At 44.8% G+C, this 15,813-nt stretch overlaps 2 protein-coding genes across 2 annotated transcripts in view; both read right to left on the bottom strand.

The window, feature by feature from the left end:
- gprin3b (GPRIN family member 3b) overlaps positions 1 to 15,813 on the bottom strand; it is a 263,036-nt gene that overhangs the window by 192,020 nt on the left and 55,203 nt on the right. The gene's annotated exons all lie outside the window — the stretch shown is intronic.
- The window catches only part of LOC311109965 (type II inositol 3,4-bisphosphate 4-phosphatase-like), a gene marked incomplete at its 5' end in the record, with an annotated part of 72,655 nt that overhangs the window by 21,973 nt on the left and 34,869 nt on the right, over positions 1 to 15,813 (bottom strand). The window contains 3 exons of the mRNA XM_084188480.1: positions 1,643 to 1,818; positions 10,864 to 11,011; positions 14,256 to 14,627. Of these exons, the coding sequence (XP_084044606.1) occupies positions 1,643 to 1,818; positions 10,864 to 11,011; positions 14,256 to 14,627 (696 nt within the window). The remainder of the gene's footprint in view (positions 1 to 1,642; positions 1,819 to 10,863; positions 11,012 to 14,255; positions 14,628 to 15,813) is intronic.

The raw sequence follows: 15,813 nt of genomic DNA, 5'->3' as shown, positions 1-15,813 counted from the left end.
GATTGGTTGAAAAACAATTAGTAGAAAATATCCTGATAAAAACAATATCCTATAAATCACATTGGCGATGCTTGGCTGGTCTGCAACGAACCTGAAACATTGTATCAACTATTAACTTGGTCTGGCAAGAAGCTCATGCTAGCAAACTTGCAACATTGTATAAAATATTCGGGGCCCTCAGAGTTTCCTGCGCCAATGAGCTGGAGACAGACACAGCTGTAGGCTATTTGCGCAAGGGATAAGATGCATAGCTTGACTTGGGCAGGAGCTCACCCAAGCGGAGTACCGGCACCTAAAATGCTCTACTGCTTGAGAATATTAGCTGAAAAGTATTGTGGAGCTCCTGCACCTAAATATAAACAGTACCGGCACCCAAAATGAGTACCGTAACCTATTTCAGTCCAAGTCAAGCACTGATGAGAAGTAATCAGGTAAGGCCTATTTTATGATATTTCCAATGGATGACAATGGGAACAGTAAGATAATAATATATTGAATGCATTAACAGAAATTATCATAACCAAACAAACATTGTAGATTAGAAAGTATAGGAATTAACAGTAAATGTACTACTGGTGATATATGTAATGAGACGTGATATACATTAACAATCAAACGCAAACAATGAACACAATGAAACTATGAAAAATGAATGTGAAAAAATTGGCGGGAGAGAGCTCATTCTGGAAAGAGAAGGTCATTCTGCATCTGGCCATGCAGCCTTTACGGTGATACGGCCTCTGCAGAAGTCAGGGCATTCATACTTCTTGTTCTTCACGGAGCAGTGAAGGAAGATGTCAAGGAAGTGAGTTTGTGTTTATACAGGATGTACCGCCCCCACCTACCGTCAACCAATTATGTCAATGCAGAGCTTTACAGAGCCCTCGGCATTGTTACAACATTTAGGAGGCGCATGGCGATGTGGTACGGAGCTCGATTTGACCTCTGCATACCTCTGGAGGCTACGTGATTGCCTCACCCCCCCCCATATGGACCCTCAGACCACATTTCCAGATCAAGCATAAATTGGCTTTTAGTCTAGGCCTCTGCAATGGATTAGTTCCCTGAGATGTGAAATATATTTGTCTTTGTGTAATTACAGAAAGCTTTGGCCAAAAATAAATGCAGAGGTCCATGTCATTCCAGCCAACTAATTGGGGTCAGCCCTAAATCACACAACAGCCTACCACCCTACATCTCTCTGTGGACTGAGTTGACCCCCTGCTACAGAGATTCTGTATGGAACATAATGACATTCTATGGCATCATCAGCTGATAAAGTACCTGTTGAAGTCACACAGTACTTCAAACAATCTCTGAATAGAATTTTCCGGCAAGCTGTCTGAGCTGCTGACGGAGCAGTTTCAAAGACTCGCTGGATCAATTCCAATTACTGCATATGCTAGGATTAGGAGTAGTGTCTCAGTAGAAACATAGAGAAATGCTAACTAATCTCTGTGTAAATTATGTAAACAAACAAATGCCGTTGAATGCTGGTATGATACTGTACATCATAACTAGCAACCTAACAGCTGCAAAACGTTGGTATTGGTTAAAGAGCCTTGACAGGACAAATCAAGTGCAACAAACATCTATAAATTGTTTCTAAAGTGGAGTCTTCATTTCACAGGTGGCCACCTACCGCCTGACTGAAGACTACATCCCTCCTCTGCTTGAGGAACAGTCCCTGGGGGATGCTGCAGGCCGCCTCCTGTAACAGGACGAAGGTCATGGCCCTCCTTGCCCGCTCCACCACCTCCGCCACGCACTCCTTCAACCTCACCACCAGGGGGCAGAGCTGCTCCCGCCAGTCCCCTGCTGCAACATACAGAGAGACATGACAGAAGAAGACATGAGAACCATACATTACACAGATTATTTTGGAATCTTGATGTGATTTTGTTGTGTCCTGATTTCTCTACATCTTTAGTTGTGCTGACTAAGGAGCTTAGAAATGCATCAGCATTAAAGACAATGAGAATTGTTGATGAAAATGTTAAGTTGCCATCCTGAAGAATTATTCAAAACTTCAGTTACGGTATGTTCTCCAAGGACTGAGAACCCTTTCTGTGGTTTGTTTAAATGTTTGAGAAATGTTTTGCAGCTTTTTGCAGCTCTAACACTTGTGTTTGTTCATAGTTTGGATATGTTTGGACAGTTTGTTTAGCTTCTAGGGTCTCCAATTTAGAAACAATTGTGGATTAAAAACTTATTTGAAGAAGACATCAGTTGGGTCAAGGCAGAAAGTCCATCCAGTTTAACTCACTGAGGTTTGAGAATGTACTGGTCAAATGGAGTGAACCCAAGAGTCTGGTGTTTCATAATGACTGTTAGATACTGCTGTAGGAACCCAAGAGTCTGGTGTTTCATAATGACTGTTAGATACTGCTGTAGGAACCCAAGAGGCTGGTGTTTCATAATGACTGTTAGATACTGCTGTAGGAACCCAAGAGGCTGGTGTTTCATAATGACTGTTAGATACTGCTGTAGGAACCCAAGAGGCTGGTGTTTCATAATGACTGTTAGATACTGCTGTAGGAACCCAAGAGTCTGGTGTTTCATAATGACTGTTAGATACTGCTGTAGGAACCCAAGAGGCTGGTGTTTCATAATGACTGTTAGATACTGCTGTAGGAACCCAAGAGGCTGGTGTTTCATAATGACTGTTAGATACTGCTGTAGGAACCCAAGAGGCTGGTGTTTCATAATGACTGTTAGATACTGCTGTAGGAACCCAAGAGGCTGGTGTTTCATAATGACTGTTAGATACTGCTGTAGGAACCCAAGAGGCTGGTGTTTCATAATGACTGTTAGATACTGCTGTAGGAACCCAAGAGTCTGGTGTTTCATAATGACTGTTAGATACTGCTGTAGGAACCCAAGAGTCTGGTGTTTCATAATGACTGTTAGATACTGCTGTAGGAACCCAAGAGGCTGGTGTTTCATAATGACTGTTAGATACTGCTGTAGGAACCCAAGAGTCTGGTGTTTCATAATGACTGTTAGATACTGCTGTAGGAACCCAAGAGGCTGGTGTTTCATAATGACTGTTAGATACTGCTGTAGGAACCCAAGAGGCTGGTGTTTCATAATGACTGTTAGATACTGCTGTAGGAACCCAAGAGGCTGGTGTTTCATAATGACTGTTAGATACTGCTGTAGGAACCCAAGAGGCTGGTGTTTCATAATGACTGTTAGATACTGCTGTAGGAACCCAAGAGGCTGGTGTTTCATAATGACTGTTAGATACTGCTGTAGGAACCCAAGAGGCTGGTGTTTCATAATGACTGTTAGATACTGCTGTAGGAACCCAAGAGGCTGGTGTTTCATAATGACTGTTAGATACTGCTGTAGGAACCCAAGAGGCTGGTGTTTCATAATGACTGTTAGATACTGCTGTAGGAACCCAAGAGGCTGGTGTTTCATAATGACTGTTAGATACTGCTGTAGGAACCCAAGAGGCTGGTGTTTCATAATGACTGTTAGATACTGCTGTAGGAACCCAAGAGGCTGGTGTTTCATAATGACTGTTAGATACTGCTGTAGGAACCCAAGAGGCTGGTGTTTCATAATGACTGTTAGATACTGCTGTAGGAACCCAAGAGTCTGGTGTTTCATAATGACTGTTAGATACTGCTGTAGGAACCCAAGAGGCTGGTGTTTCATAATGACTGTTAGATACTGCTGTAGGAACCCAAGAGGCTGGTGTTTCATAATGACTGTTAGATACTGCTGTAGGAACCCAAGAGGCTGGTGTTTCATAATGACTGTTAGATACTGCTGTAGGAACCCAAGAGGCTGGTGTTTCATAATGACTGTTAGATACTGCTGTAGGAACCCAAGAGGCTGGTGTTTCATAATGACTGTTAGATACTGCTGTAGGAACCCAAGAGTCTGGTGTTTCATAATGACTGTTAGATACTGCTGTAGGAACCCAAGAGGCTGGTGTTTCATAATGACTGTTAGATACTGCTGTAGGAACCCAAGAGGCTGGTGTTTCATAATGACTGTTAGATACTGCTGTAGGAACCCAAGAGGCTGGTGTTTCATAATGACTGTTAGATACTGCTGTAGGAACCCAAGAGGCTGGTGTTTCATAATGACTGTTAGATACTGCTGTAGGAACCCAAGAGGCTGGTGTTTCATAATGACTGTTAGATACTGCTGTAGGAACCCAAGAGGCTGGTGTTTCATAATGACTGTTAGATACTGCTGTAGGAACCCAAGAGGCTGGTGTTTCATAATGACTGTTAGATACTGCTGTAGGAACCCAAGAGTCTGGTGTTTCATAATGACTGTTAGATACTGCTGTAGGAACCCAAGAGGCTGGTGTTTCATAATGACTGTTGGATATTGCAGTGTATATAAATATACACATTTTCACATAAGTAGTGCACTGGCCCTTTACTATTATTAGCAGACCGATATAGCTCTCTGTAGCAGACTGATATAGCCCTCTGTAGCAGACTGATATAGCCCTCTGTAGCAGACTGATATAGACCTCTGTAGCAGACTGATATAGCCCTCTGTAGCAGACTGACATAGCCCTCTGTAGCAGACTGATATAGCCCTCTGTAGCAGACTGATATAGACCTCTGTAGCAGACTGATATAGCCCTCTGTAGCAGACTGACATAGCCCTCTGTAGCAGACTGACATAGCCCTCTGTAGCAGACTGACATAGCCCTCTGTAGCAGACTGATATAGCCCTCTGTAGCAGACTGATATAGCCCTCTGTAGCAGACTGATATAGCCCTCTGTAGCAGACTGATATAGCCCTCTGTAGCAGACTGATATAGCCCTCTGTAGCAGACTGATATAGCCCTCTGTAGCAGACTGATGTAGCCCTCTGTAGCAGACTGATATAGCCATCTGTAGCAGACTGATATAGCCATCTGTAGCAGACTGATATAGCCATCTGTAGCAGACTGATGTAGCCCTCTGTAGCAGACTGATATAGCCCTCTGTAGCAGACTGATATAGCCCTCTGTAGCAGACTGATATAGCCCTCTGTAGCAGACTGATATAGCCCTCTGTAGCAGACTGATATAGCCCTCTGTAGCAGACTGATATAGCCCTCTGTAGCAGACTGATATAGCCCTCTGTAGCAGACTGATATAGCCCTCTGTAGCAGACTGATATAGCCCTCTGTAGCAGACTGATATAGCCCTCTGTAGCAGACTGATATAGCCCTCTGTAGCAGACTGATATAGCCCTCTGTAGCAGACTGATATAGCCCTCTGTAGCAGACTGATATAGACCTCTGTAGCAGACTGATATAGCCCTCTGTAGCAGACTGATATAGCCCTCTGTAGCAGACTGATATAGACCTCTGTAGCAGACTGATATAGACCTCTGTAGCAGACTGATATAGCCCTCTGTAGCAGACTGATATAGCCCTCTGTAGCAGACTGATATAGCCCTCTGTAGCAGACTGATATAGCCCTCTGTAGCAGACTGATATAGCCCTCTGTAGCAGACTGATATAGCCCTCTGTAGCAGACTGATATAGACCTCTGTAGCAGACTGATATAGACCTCTGTAGCAGACTGATATAGCCCTCTGCAGCAGACTGATATAGCCCTCTGTAGCATCTCCACTTTGGCAAAAAAGTTTGTTGTATAATGAAGAACAGTATCTTGCAGGGTTCAATAGTTGTACGTTGTTGCCCTGTCCCTTTCTCTGTGATTGTCATTCTAATGGAATCCAGAAAGAACAAAATCGTGTCCTCAAACATTTACATCAAAAGGTGCAAAGTTATGGGCAAAGACAGAAAACATCCACATCAAATAAAATACTTTTCTTGATCAAATAAAATGGAAAACAACCACTTTTTGTGGAGTATTAATTTACCATCCTTACAAACCACTTAATGTATATGTACATTACTGTATCTAGGTTTGTACCTGTAGCCTTTCCATCACCCATGAAGAAAGGGGTTTGTGATGATATGATGTGATGTTGTGGCTCAGTTGGTCGAGCATGGTGCTTACAATGTTAGGGTTGTGGGTTCGATTCCCAATGCGGGAGCAGTACAAAACTGTATGCACTCACAACTGTAAGTTGTTCTTGATAAGAGCGCCTAATGAAAAGGAATGAATAGACCATTTCAGTTTTCACATAGAAATAAGTTGCAAAGTATTTCAAGAAACTGGAAAACATGTATCAAGCAAGTATTCCCGTGGCTATGCCAGGAAGAGAAAACACATGAAGTTGAGAAACTTTTATACCATGGAAACAGAAAGACTTTGATCTGAACATGTTGTGCTGGCAAGCAATGGAATCACTAACAGAATGTCTATTCAACAAATGAAGAGAACAAGTTGGTTTAAAAAAATACCTGCGGTCTAAAAATGGATTCAACCCAGATGATGAATCTTTGTCAAATCAAATCTTATTTGCCACATGCGCCGAATACAGTGAAACACTTACTTACAAGACCTTAACCAACATTGCAGTTTTAAGGAAAAAAAGTGTTAGTAAAAAAATTAAAATATAAAATAACTTAAGAGCAGCAGTAAAATAAAATAACAGTAGGGAGGCTATATACAGGGGGATACCAGTACAGAGTCAATGTGCGGGGGCACAGGTTAGTCGAGGTAATTGAGGTAATATGTACATGTGGGTAGAGTTAAAGTGACTATGCATAGATAATAAACAGAGAGTAGCAGCAGCATAAAAGAGGGGGTGGATAGTCCGGGTAGCTATGATGAGCTGTTCAGGAGTCTTATGGCTTGGGGGGTAGAAGCTGTTAAAAAGCCTAGACTAGACTTGGCGCTCCGGTACCGCTTGCCATGCGGCAGCAGAGAGAACAGTACAGTGGGGGAAAAAAAGTATTTAGTCAGCCACCAATTGTGCAAGTTCTCCCACTTAAAAAGATGAGAGAGGCCTGTAATTTTCATCATAGGTACATGTCAACTATGACAGACAAATTGAGAAAAAAAATCCAGAAAATCACATTGTAGGATTTTTAATGAATTTATTTGCAAATTATGGTGGAAAATAAGTATTTGGTCACCTACAAACAAGCAAGATTTCTGGCTATCACAGACCTGTAACTTCTTCTTTAAGAGGCTCCTCTGTCTCCACTCGTTACCTGTATTAATGGCACCTGTTTGAACTTGTTATCAGTATAAAAGACACCTGTCCACAACCTCAAACAGTCACACTCCAAACTCCACTATGGCCAAGACCAAAGAGCTGTCAAAGGACACCAGAAACAAAATTGTAGACCTGCACCAGGTTGGGAAGACTGAATCTGCAATAGGTAAGCAGCTTGGTTTGAAGAAATCAACTGTGGGAGCAATTATTAGGAAATGGAAGACATACAAGACCACTGACAATCTCCCTCGATCTGGGGCTCCACGCAAGATCTCACCCCGTGGGGTCAAAATGATCACAAGAACGGTGAGCAAAAATCCCAGAACCACACGGGGGGACCTAGTGAATGACCTGCAGAGAGCTGGGACCAAAGTAACAAAGCCTACCATCAGTAACACACTACGCCGCCAGGGACTTAAATCCTGCAGTGCCAGACGTGTCCCCCTGCTTAAGCCAGTACATGTCCAGGCCCGTCTGAAGTTTGCTAGAGTGCATTTGGATGATCCAGAAGAGGATTGGGAGAATGTCATATGGTCAGATGAAACCAAAATAGAACTTTTTGGTAAAAACTCAACTCGTGGTGTTTGGAGGACAAAGAATGCTGAGTTGCATCCAAAGAACACCATACCTACTGTGAAGCATGGGGGTGGAAACATCATGCTTTGGGGATGTTTTTCTGCAAAGGGACCAGGACGACTGATCCGTGTAAAGGAAAGAATGAATGGGGCCATGTATCGTGAGATTTTGAGTGAAAACCTCCTTCCATCAGCAAGGGCATTGAAGATGAAACGTGGCTGGGTCTTTCAGCATGACAATGATCCCAAACACACCGCCGGGCAACGAAGGAGTGGCTTCGTAAGAAGCATTTCAAGGTCCTGGAGTGGCCTAGCCAGTCTCCAGATCTCAACCCCATAGAAAATCTTTGGAGGGAGTTGAAAGTCTGTGTTGCCCAGCGACAGCCCCAAAACATCACTGCTCTAGAGGAGATCTGCATGGAGGAATGGGCCAAAATACCAGCAACAGTGTGTGAAAACCTTGTGAAGACTTACAGAAAACATTTGACCTGTGTCATTGCCAACAAAGGGTATATAACAGTATTGAGAAACTTTTGTTATTGACCAAATACTTATTTTCCACCATAATTTGCAAATAAATTCATAAAAAATCCTACAATGTGATTTTCTGGATTTTTTTTCTCATTTTGTCTGTCATAGTTGACGTGTACCTATGATGAAAATTACAGGCCTCTCTCATCTTTTTAAGTGGGAGAACTTGCACAATTGGTGGCTGACTAAATACATTTTTTCCCCACTGTATATGACTAGGGTGGCTGGAGTCTTTGACAATTTAGAGGGCCTTCCTCTGACACCGCCTGGTATAGAGGTCCTGGATGGCAGGAAGCTTGGCCCCAGTGATGTACTGGGCCGTACGCACTACCCTCTGTAGGCCGAGCAGGCCGAGCAGTTGCCATACCAGGCGGTGATGCAACCAGTCAGGATGCTCTCGATGGTGCAGCTGTATAACTTTTTGAGGATCTGAGGACCCATGCCAAATCTTTTCAGTCTTCTGAGGGGGAATAGGCTTTGTTGTGCCCTCTTCACGACTGTCTTGGTGTGTTTGGACCATGATAGTTTGTTGGTGATGTGGACACCAAGGAACTTCAAGCTCTCAACCTGTTCCACTACAGCCCCGCCGATGAGAATGGGGGCGTGCTCAGTCCTCTTTTTTTCCCTGTAGTCCACAATCATCTCCTTTGTCTTGATCACGTTGAGGGAGAGGTTGTTATCCTGGCACCACACGGCCAGGTCTCTGACCTCCTCCCTATAGGCTGTCTCATCGTTGTCGGTGATCAGGCCTACCACTGTTGTGTCGTCTGCAAACTTCATGATGGTGTTGGAGTCGTGCCTGGCCATGCAGTCGTTGGTGAATTGGGAGTACAAGAGGGGACTGATCACGCACCCCTGAGGTGCCCCCGTGTTGAGGATCAGGTAAGGGTTGTTATCTACCCTTACCACCTGGGGGCGGCCCGTCAGGAAGTCCAGGATCCAGTTGCAGAGGGAGGTGTTTAGTCCCAGGGTCCTTAGCTTAGTGATGAGCTTTGAGGGCACTATGGTGTTGAACACTGAGCTGTAGTCAATGAATAGCATTCTCACGTAGGTGTTCCTCTTGTCCAGGTGGGAAAGGGCTGTGTGGAGTGCAATAGAGATTGCATCATCTGTGGATCTGTTGTGGCGGTATGCAAATTGGAGTGGGTCTAGGGTTTCTGGGATAATGGTGTGAGTGTGCAGTGTGCACTGCAGTGTGTCTCTATTGAACCAATGTTCTATTAATTTCCAATGGGGGAAACTCTTGTCCTCTGAATGGGGAACATGCAGAGGTATATTGTGAATGATAAAGAATCCTCACTATAAACGTCAGAGAACTACAGCAGGTCCTGCAATGTGATGTAAAGGTCAATAGGGGGCAGTGTTGTACATGGGAAAAGGTTTAAAAGGAACTCGGCTGCCTATGTATTCTGCATGGCTCCAATGCTGTGATGAACACCATTGTTGAAAAACTTGTAATTGCGTTTATTTCCCACTGACTGCTTATGCCAACAAAAGTCAGGAAAAGCTCAGTAAATCTATTCAATCCCACACTTCCCCTCACCTCTCTTGCTCCCTTTCTCTCCCTCTCTTTCACTCACAAACGAAAAACAACTCCTCCTCCTCCTCCTCCGCCCCCACACCTACCCAAAGCACATTAAAAAAAGCTTAGCACTCAACATCTGGCTTCCCCTTGCCAAATAAATCATGCCTTATCTCGCCTTGCAAATAGAGTTTACACTACACACATTGAAAAAGGAAGAGAAACTCACCAACTGTCAACCTTTCTTCTTCCCACCTGTCCAAACAGACAAACTCCCACAATGCCTTGTCAACGGAAGCGTGGGCTGGACCAATCACAGAGATAAAATTCTTATTATTCCACCCTTTGTCTTCAGACAGTTGAGGATGACCCCTCCCTGTGCCTGTTCTCCACCTTAATAAAAATGGCTCCTGCCTATCTTTACTTCTTACCGTCATTCCAGTGGAGGCTGCTGAGGGGAGGACGGCTCATAATAATAGCTGGAACGGAGCAAATGGAATGGCATCAAACCATGTGTTTGATGTATTTGATACCATTCCACGGATTCCGCTCCAGCCATTACCACAAACCCGTCCTCCCCAATTAAGGTGCCATCAACCTCCTGTGCTTCATTCGGTCATTTCTGAGAGTCTGAGCGTGTTCAGCCTTTGTGCAGACCCAAATACTGCAACTGGCTAACGTGGTACGTGACTGCCATCTTATGGTGAGAAGGAGTTTAGACATGACTAGAGCTTGTACCATGCAGAAACTGGATGTCCAGGACTCAACATTTTACATTCACATTTTAGTCATTTAGCAGACGCTCTTATCCAGAGCGACTTACAGTTAGTGAGTGCATACATTTTCATACTGGCCCCCCGTGGGAAACGAACCCACAACCCTGGCGTTGCAAGCGCCATGCTCTACCAACTGAGCTACAGGGGACCATCTCTGGTTAGTATTGCAGGAACACATAACTGTATGTAGGTGATATTGGGAATCAACTTGGCAAGACAACACAGACAGATCTGGGACTAGGCTACTGTACATATATAGGGAGGGCATTGTTATGGATGTAGAGACGGGTTTTTCTGTTAACTGTTACTCTTGTTAGAGTCACTCTTTGATACGACACATTCAGCGGTGAAACTATTACCAGGGTTGTGGGAGGTGATGACATCAGCCAGGACCTGCTCAGGGATTGGTTGTTCCTGGTTGTTGTTGATTGGTTCCTGCTCCTGGAGCTTGTCCACCATGGCGATGACACAGTTGAGGCTCTTCGCCACGTTCGCCCACACCCTGTCCTAGAGGAGACAAACACAACGTCAGCACCTGGCCTCTGTGTGTGTGTGTGTCAAAGGTCAAATAGGGGATGATTATATTTGTCCTGTTTCACTGCATGTACAAGTGGGTAACCTGTACGAATATGAGGTGTGAAATGGAAATTTATTTTTTGCATATCCCAACTCCTCTTGAGACACACTCGGAGAGTGAGGTCACGGCATGTGTGTGTGTGTGAGTGATAACTAAAAGAGATGAGAGAGAGAGAGAGAGAGAGAGAGAGAGAGAGAGAGAGAGAGAGAGAGAGAGAGAGAGAGAGAGAGAGAGAGAGAGAGAGAGAGAGAGAGAGAGAGAGAGAGAGAGTAAAGGATAAAATAAAGTGAGATAGATGTCAATCTGCATGTGATATGTCTGGAAGATCAATCCATGTTCCACACCTATCTGTTGGTGAACCACAATGTTCAAGGTACTATTGATCCCAAAACATAGAATCTAATAAATAATATCAACCATTTTAAATATGGATCTATATATATATATATATATATATATAATAATATATCTCTGAGTCGATAACCTGCCTTGGGCCACTACAGTGGGTTTGAGTATGATTGGATGTTGGCTGTTCAAAGCCCTTATCACCAGAATTCTACTAGCCTTTAACTTTCATTGTCTCAAAATCAATCGGTCACAGAAGAACTCCAAAAACTCTGAAGATTTCCTCTACTCTCAAAAAACGCCATCCGAGAGGTCACAGTATGTAGTCCGATGGCAATTGCAGCCTGCTTGAAGAGATTACTCTCAAAGTGCTTTTCTACTATGGCGCGGAAAGCCTCCAAACTCTGCTGTTTCATATTGTCCTCATAATGCCCTCCTTTTTTAATTGATTTATTCACGTTCTGTCAGTTGAGGAAAGGAATTAGGCTTGCCAAGCATGTGTGTGTGTTGGAATGAAGTTTGGACGTCCTTTGTTTCAGAGGTGAGTGTGTTTGAACTCCTCTCAAAGGCAGACAGTTTTTTGATGGCTGATTAGGAATTGTAGTGTGTGACTCTGGCTAAGTCCCTGCTGTTAGCTAAGGCTTTATTGGACTGAGGGCCCATCGTTTCTATTAGCGCACACACACACACACACACACACACACACACACACACACACACACACACACACACACACACACACACACACACACACACACACACACACACACACACACACACACACACACACACACACACACACAGGGGTTCCTGGATACCAGACCCTTATTACAGTGAGGGAAAAAAGTATTTGATCCCCTGCTGATTTTGTAAGTTTGCCCACTGACAAAGAAATGATCAGTCTATAATTTTACTGGTAGGTTTATTTGAACAGTGAGAGACAGAATAACAACAAAAAAATCAAAAAAAAAGCATGTCAAAAATGTTATAAATTGATTAGCATTTTAATGAGGGAAATAAGTATTTGACCCCTCTGCAAAACATGACTTAGTACTTGGTGGCAAAACCCTTGTTGGCAATCACAGAGGTCAGACGTTTCTTGTAGTTGGCCACCAGGTTTGCACACATCTCAGGAGGGATTTTGTCCCACTCCTCTTTGCAGATCTTCTCCAAGTCATTAAGGTTTCGAGGCTGACATTTGGCAACTCGAACCTTCAGCTCCCTCCACAGATTTTCTATGGGATCAAGGTCTGGATACTGGCTAGGCCACTCCAGGACCTTAATGTGCTTCTTCTTGAGCCACTCCTTTGTTGCCTTGGCCGTGTGTTTTGGGTCATTGTCATGCTGGAATACCCATCCATGACCCATTTTCAATGCCCTGGCTGAGGGAAGGAGGTTCTCACCCAAGATTTGACAGTACATGGCCCTGTCCATCGTCCCTTTGATGCGGTGAAGTTGTCCTGTCCCCTTAGCAGAAAAACACCCACAAAGCATAATGTTTCCACCTCCATGTTTGACGGTGGGGATGGTGTTCTTGGGGTCATAGGCAGCATTCCTCCTCCTCCAAACACGGCGAGTTGAGTTGATGCCAAAGAGCTCTCATCTGACCACAACACTTTCACCCAGTTCTCCTCTGAATCATTCAGATGTTCATTGGCAAACTTCAGAAGGGCCTGTATATGTGCTTTCTTGAGCAGGGGGACCTTGCGGGCACTGCAGGATTTCAGTCCTTCACAGCGTAGTGTGTTACCAATTGTTTTCTTGGTGACTATGGTCCCAGCTGCCTTGAGATCATAGACAAGATCCTCCCGTGTAGTTCTGGGCTGATTCCTCACCGTTCTCATGATCATTGCAACTCCACGAGGGAGATTGACAGTTATTTTGTGTTTCTTCCATTTGCGAATAATCGCACCAACTGTTGTCACCTTCTCACCAAGCTGCTTGGCGATGGTCTTGTAGCCCATTCCAGCCTTGTGTAGGTCTACAATCTTGTCCCTGACATCCTTGGAGAGCTCTTTGGTCTTGGCCATGGTGGAGAGTTTGGAATCTGATTGATTGATTGCTTCTGTGGACAGGTGTCTTTTATACAGGTAACAAACTGAGATTAGGAGCACTCCCTTTAAGAGTGTGCTCCTAATCTCAGCTCGTTACCTGTATAAAAGACACCTGGGAGCCAGAAATCTTTCTGATTGAGAGGGGGTCAAATACTTATTTCCCTCATTAAAATGCAAATCAATTTATAACATTTTTGACATGCGTTATTCTGGATTTTTTGTTGTTATTCTGTCTCTCACTGTTCAAATAAACCTACCATTAAAATGATAGACTGATAATTTCTTTGTCAGTGGGCAAACATACAAAATCAGCAGGGGATCAAATACTTTTTTCCCCTCACTGTATATTTTGACATATTCACAGTTTCTTAAGACTTCTGTAACTGATACTATATTTGATCATCAAGAAATGTTGCACTGACTATTGAAACTCCAGGTATGAGATACAGCAACTTCTAGACTTGCACTGGCAAAGAGGGCGAGGGAGAGACAGAGACAGAGAGAGAGAGAGAGAGAGAGAGAGAGAGAGACAGAGAGCGACAGAGACAGAGAGAGAGACAGAGACAGAGAGAGAGACAGAGACAGAGAGAGAGACAGACGGAGAGAGAGACAGAGAGAGAGAGAGAGAGAGAGAGAGAGAGAGAGAGAGACAAAGAGAGAGACAGAGAGAGAGAGGGGAAGAAGAGGGACAGAGAGTGAGACAGACAGACAGACAGACAGACAGAAACAGAGCAGACACAGAGCCAGATGATGGTATAGAAACAGCAGGACTTGCCCATTCCTCCTCGTCGTACTCCTTATGGCACGGTATGGAGTCCTGGCAGTTCAGAGGTGTCTGCCCGTCTTCTCTGATGGGAGGCGTCTGAGAGCCACCTTCCACATTATTACACACTATCATAGGGCTGTCTGTAGCCGATGGCTGCCCAGGACTGTGGCCTGGGTTCTGTGGTGGACTCTGGCCTTGTTGACCTCTCTGGCTGGGACTCTGGTGGTCCTGGTGGTTGTGACCCTGGTGGCCTGGTAGGGTCTGGTTCTGGTTCTGAGTCCTGGTCTGGCTCTTGGTCACGTAGCCGGGCTGTGCAGCGTGGAGGGCCAGCAAGGCGCTCTTCACCAGCTCGTCTTTGAGCGCGTGCACAAACTGCTCCGTCTGCAAGAAATCAGAGGGAAGAGAGGAAGAGAGGGAGATTGAGGGTGGGATGGTGGTGAGGTAGGGAGAGAAATACAGAGAGAGACAGAGTGAGAGAGTGTGGGATAGAGGGGAAGGGAAAGGGAGATAAAGGGATGGTGAATGAAAGAGAGAGAGAGAGGGTGAATGAGAGTGCCAGAGAACATGGGAGGGGGATATGACTGAGGAGTTCATCAAAAACTGAGTGTGTGTTCAGCGGGCTAGTAAAATGAAGGAGTGATGGAATATGAGCCTTCCTCCTCGCTAGCCTTCCCCTCCTTGTTCGATAGCACCGGCAACAACGTCAACAACAACAAACAATTCAATTACTCCTCAGTGAGCCCTCTCGCCTCCGAGGGGTAGCTACCTCCTTTGTTCTCAAATTCACAAGCTGCTGAATGCTGATGATCATCCAGCGCCAAAACGTCTCGCACCCCGGCACAGATAAGGGCTCTCAAGAATAATTGAGTTAGCATCGCAATAAGCAATTCTATTACCACAGCAATCCACATGCAGTCTAATACAACACATGAGCAGAGATCCTTTGAACAGGTGAACAAGAGAACCAATGAGAGACTGAACGAACTAATGCTGCATATATTAGTCACCGAAACCCATCTGGAGCATCTCTCCCCCGTGCTGCCGCTAACCCCCTGAAACATGACCCAGAGGGTAGAGAGGAATCTGTGCACCTCTCTGGGGTGAGAGAGGGTTGAGAGGTATGCTGTGCACCTCTCTGGGGTGATAGAAGGTTGAGAGGAACACTGTGCACCTCTCTGTGGTGAGAGAGGGTTGAGAGGAATGCTGTGCACCTCTCTGGGGTGATAGAGGGTTGAGAGGAATGCTGTGCACCTCTCTGGGGTGAGAGAGGGTTGAGAGGAACACTGTGCACCTCTCTGGGGTGATAGAGGGTTGAGAGGAATGCTGTGCACCTCTCTGGGGTGAGAGAGGGGTAGGTGGCACTTGGAGGATGTTGGAAGGCTTGTACGCAAATAGTGTGAGACTGGAGAGTGGTGTCTTTGTCTCTTAGTGGCTATCTAGACTGTGGTTGCTCCTGGAAGACCTCTGCATGTGCAGGGTTCTGTTTCAGCTTTATATCTGGCAAAGTGATCTGATATGGAATAATCTGAATATTAACTGAACAGAACAAGAAATCCTGCTTACATTG

The sequence above is a fragment of the Coregonus lavaretus genome (assembly GCF_964263955.1).
Source record: "Coregonus lavaretus genome assembly, contig: SUPER_35_unloc_1, whole genome shotgun sequence".
NCBI classification, from domain to species: Eukaryota; Metazoa; Chordata; class Actinopteri; order Salmoniformes; family Salmonidae; genus Coregonus; species Coregonus lavaretus.
This window is presented reverse-complemented; position numbering and strand designations above follow the sequence as displayed.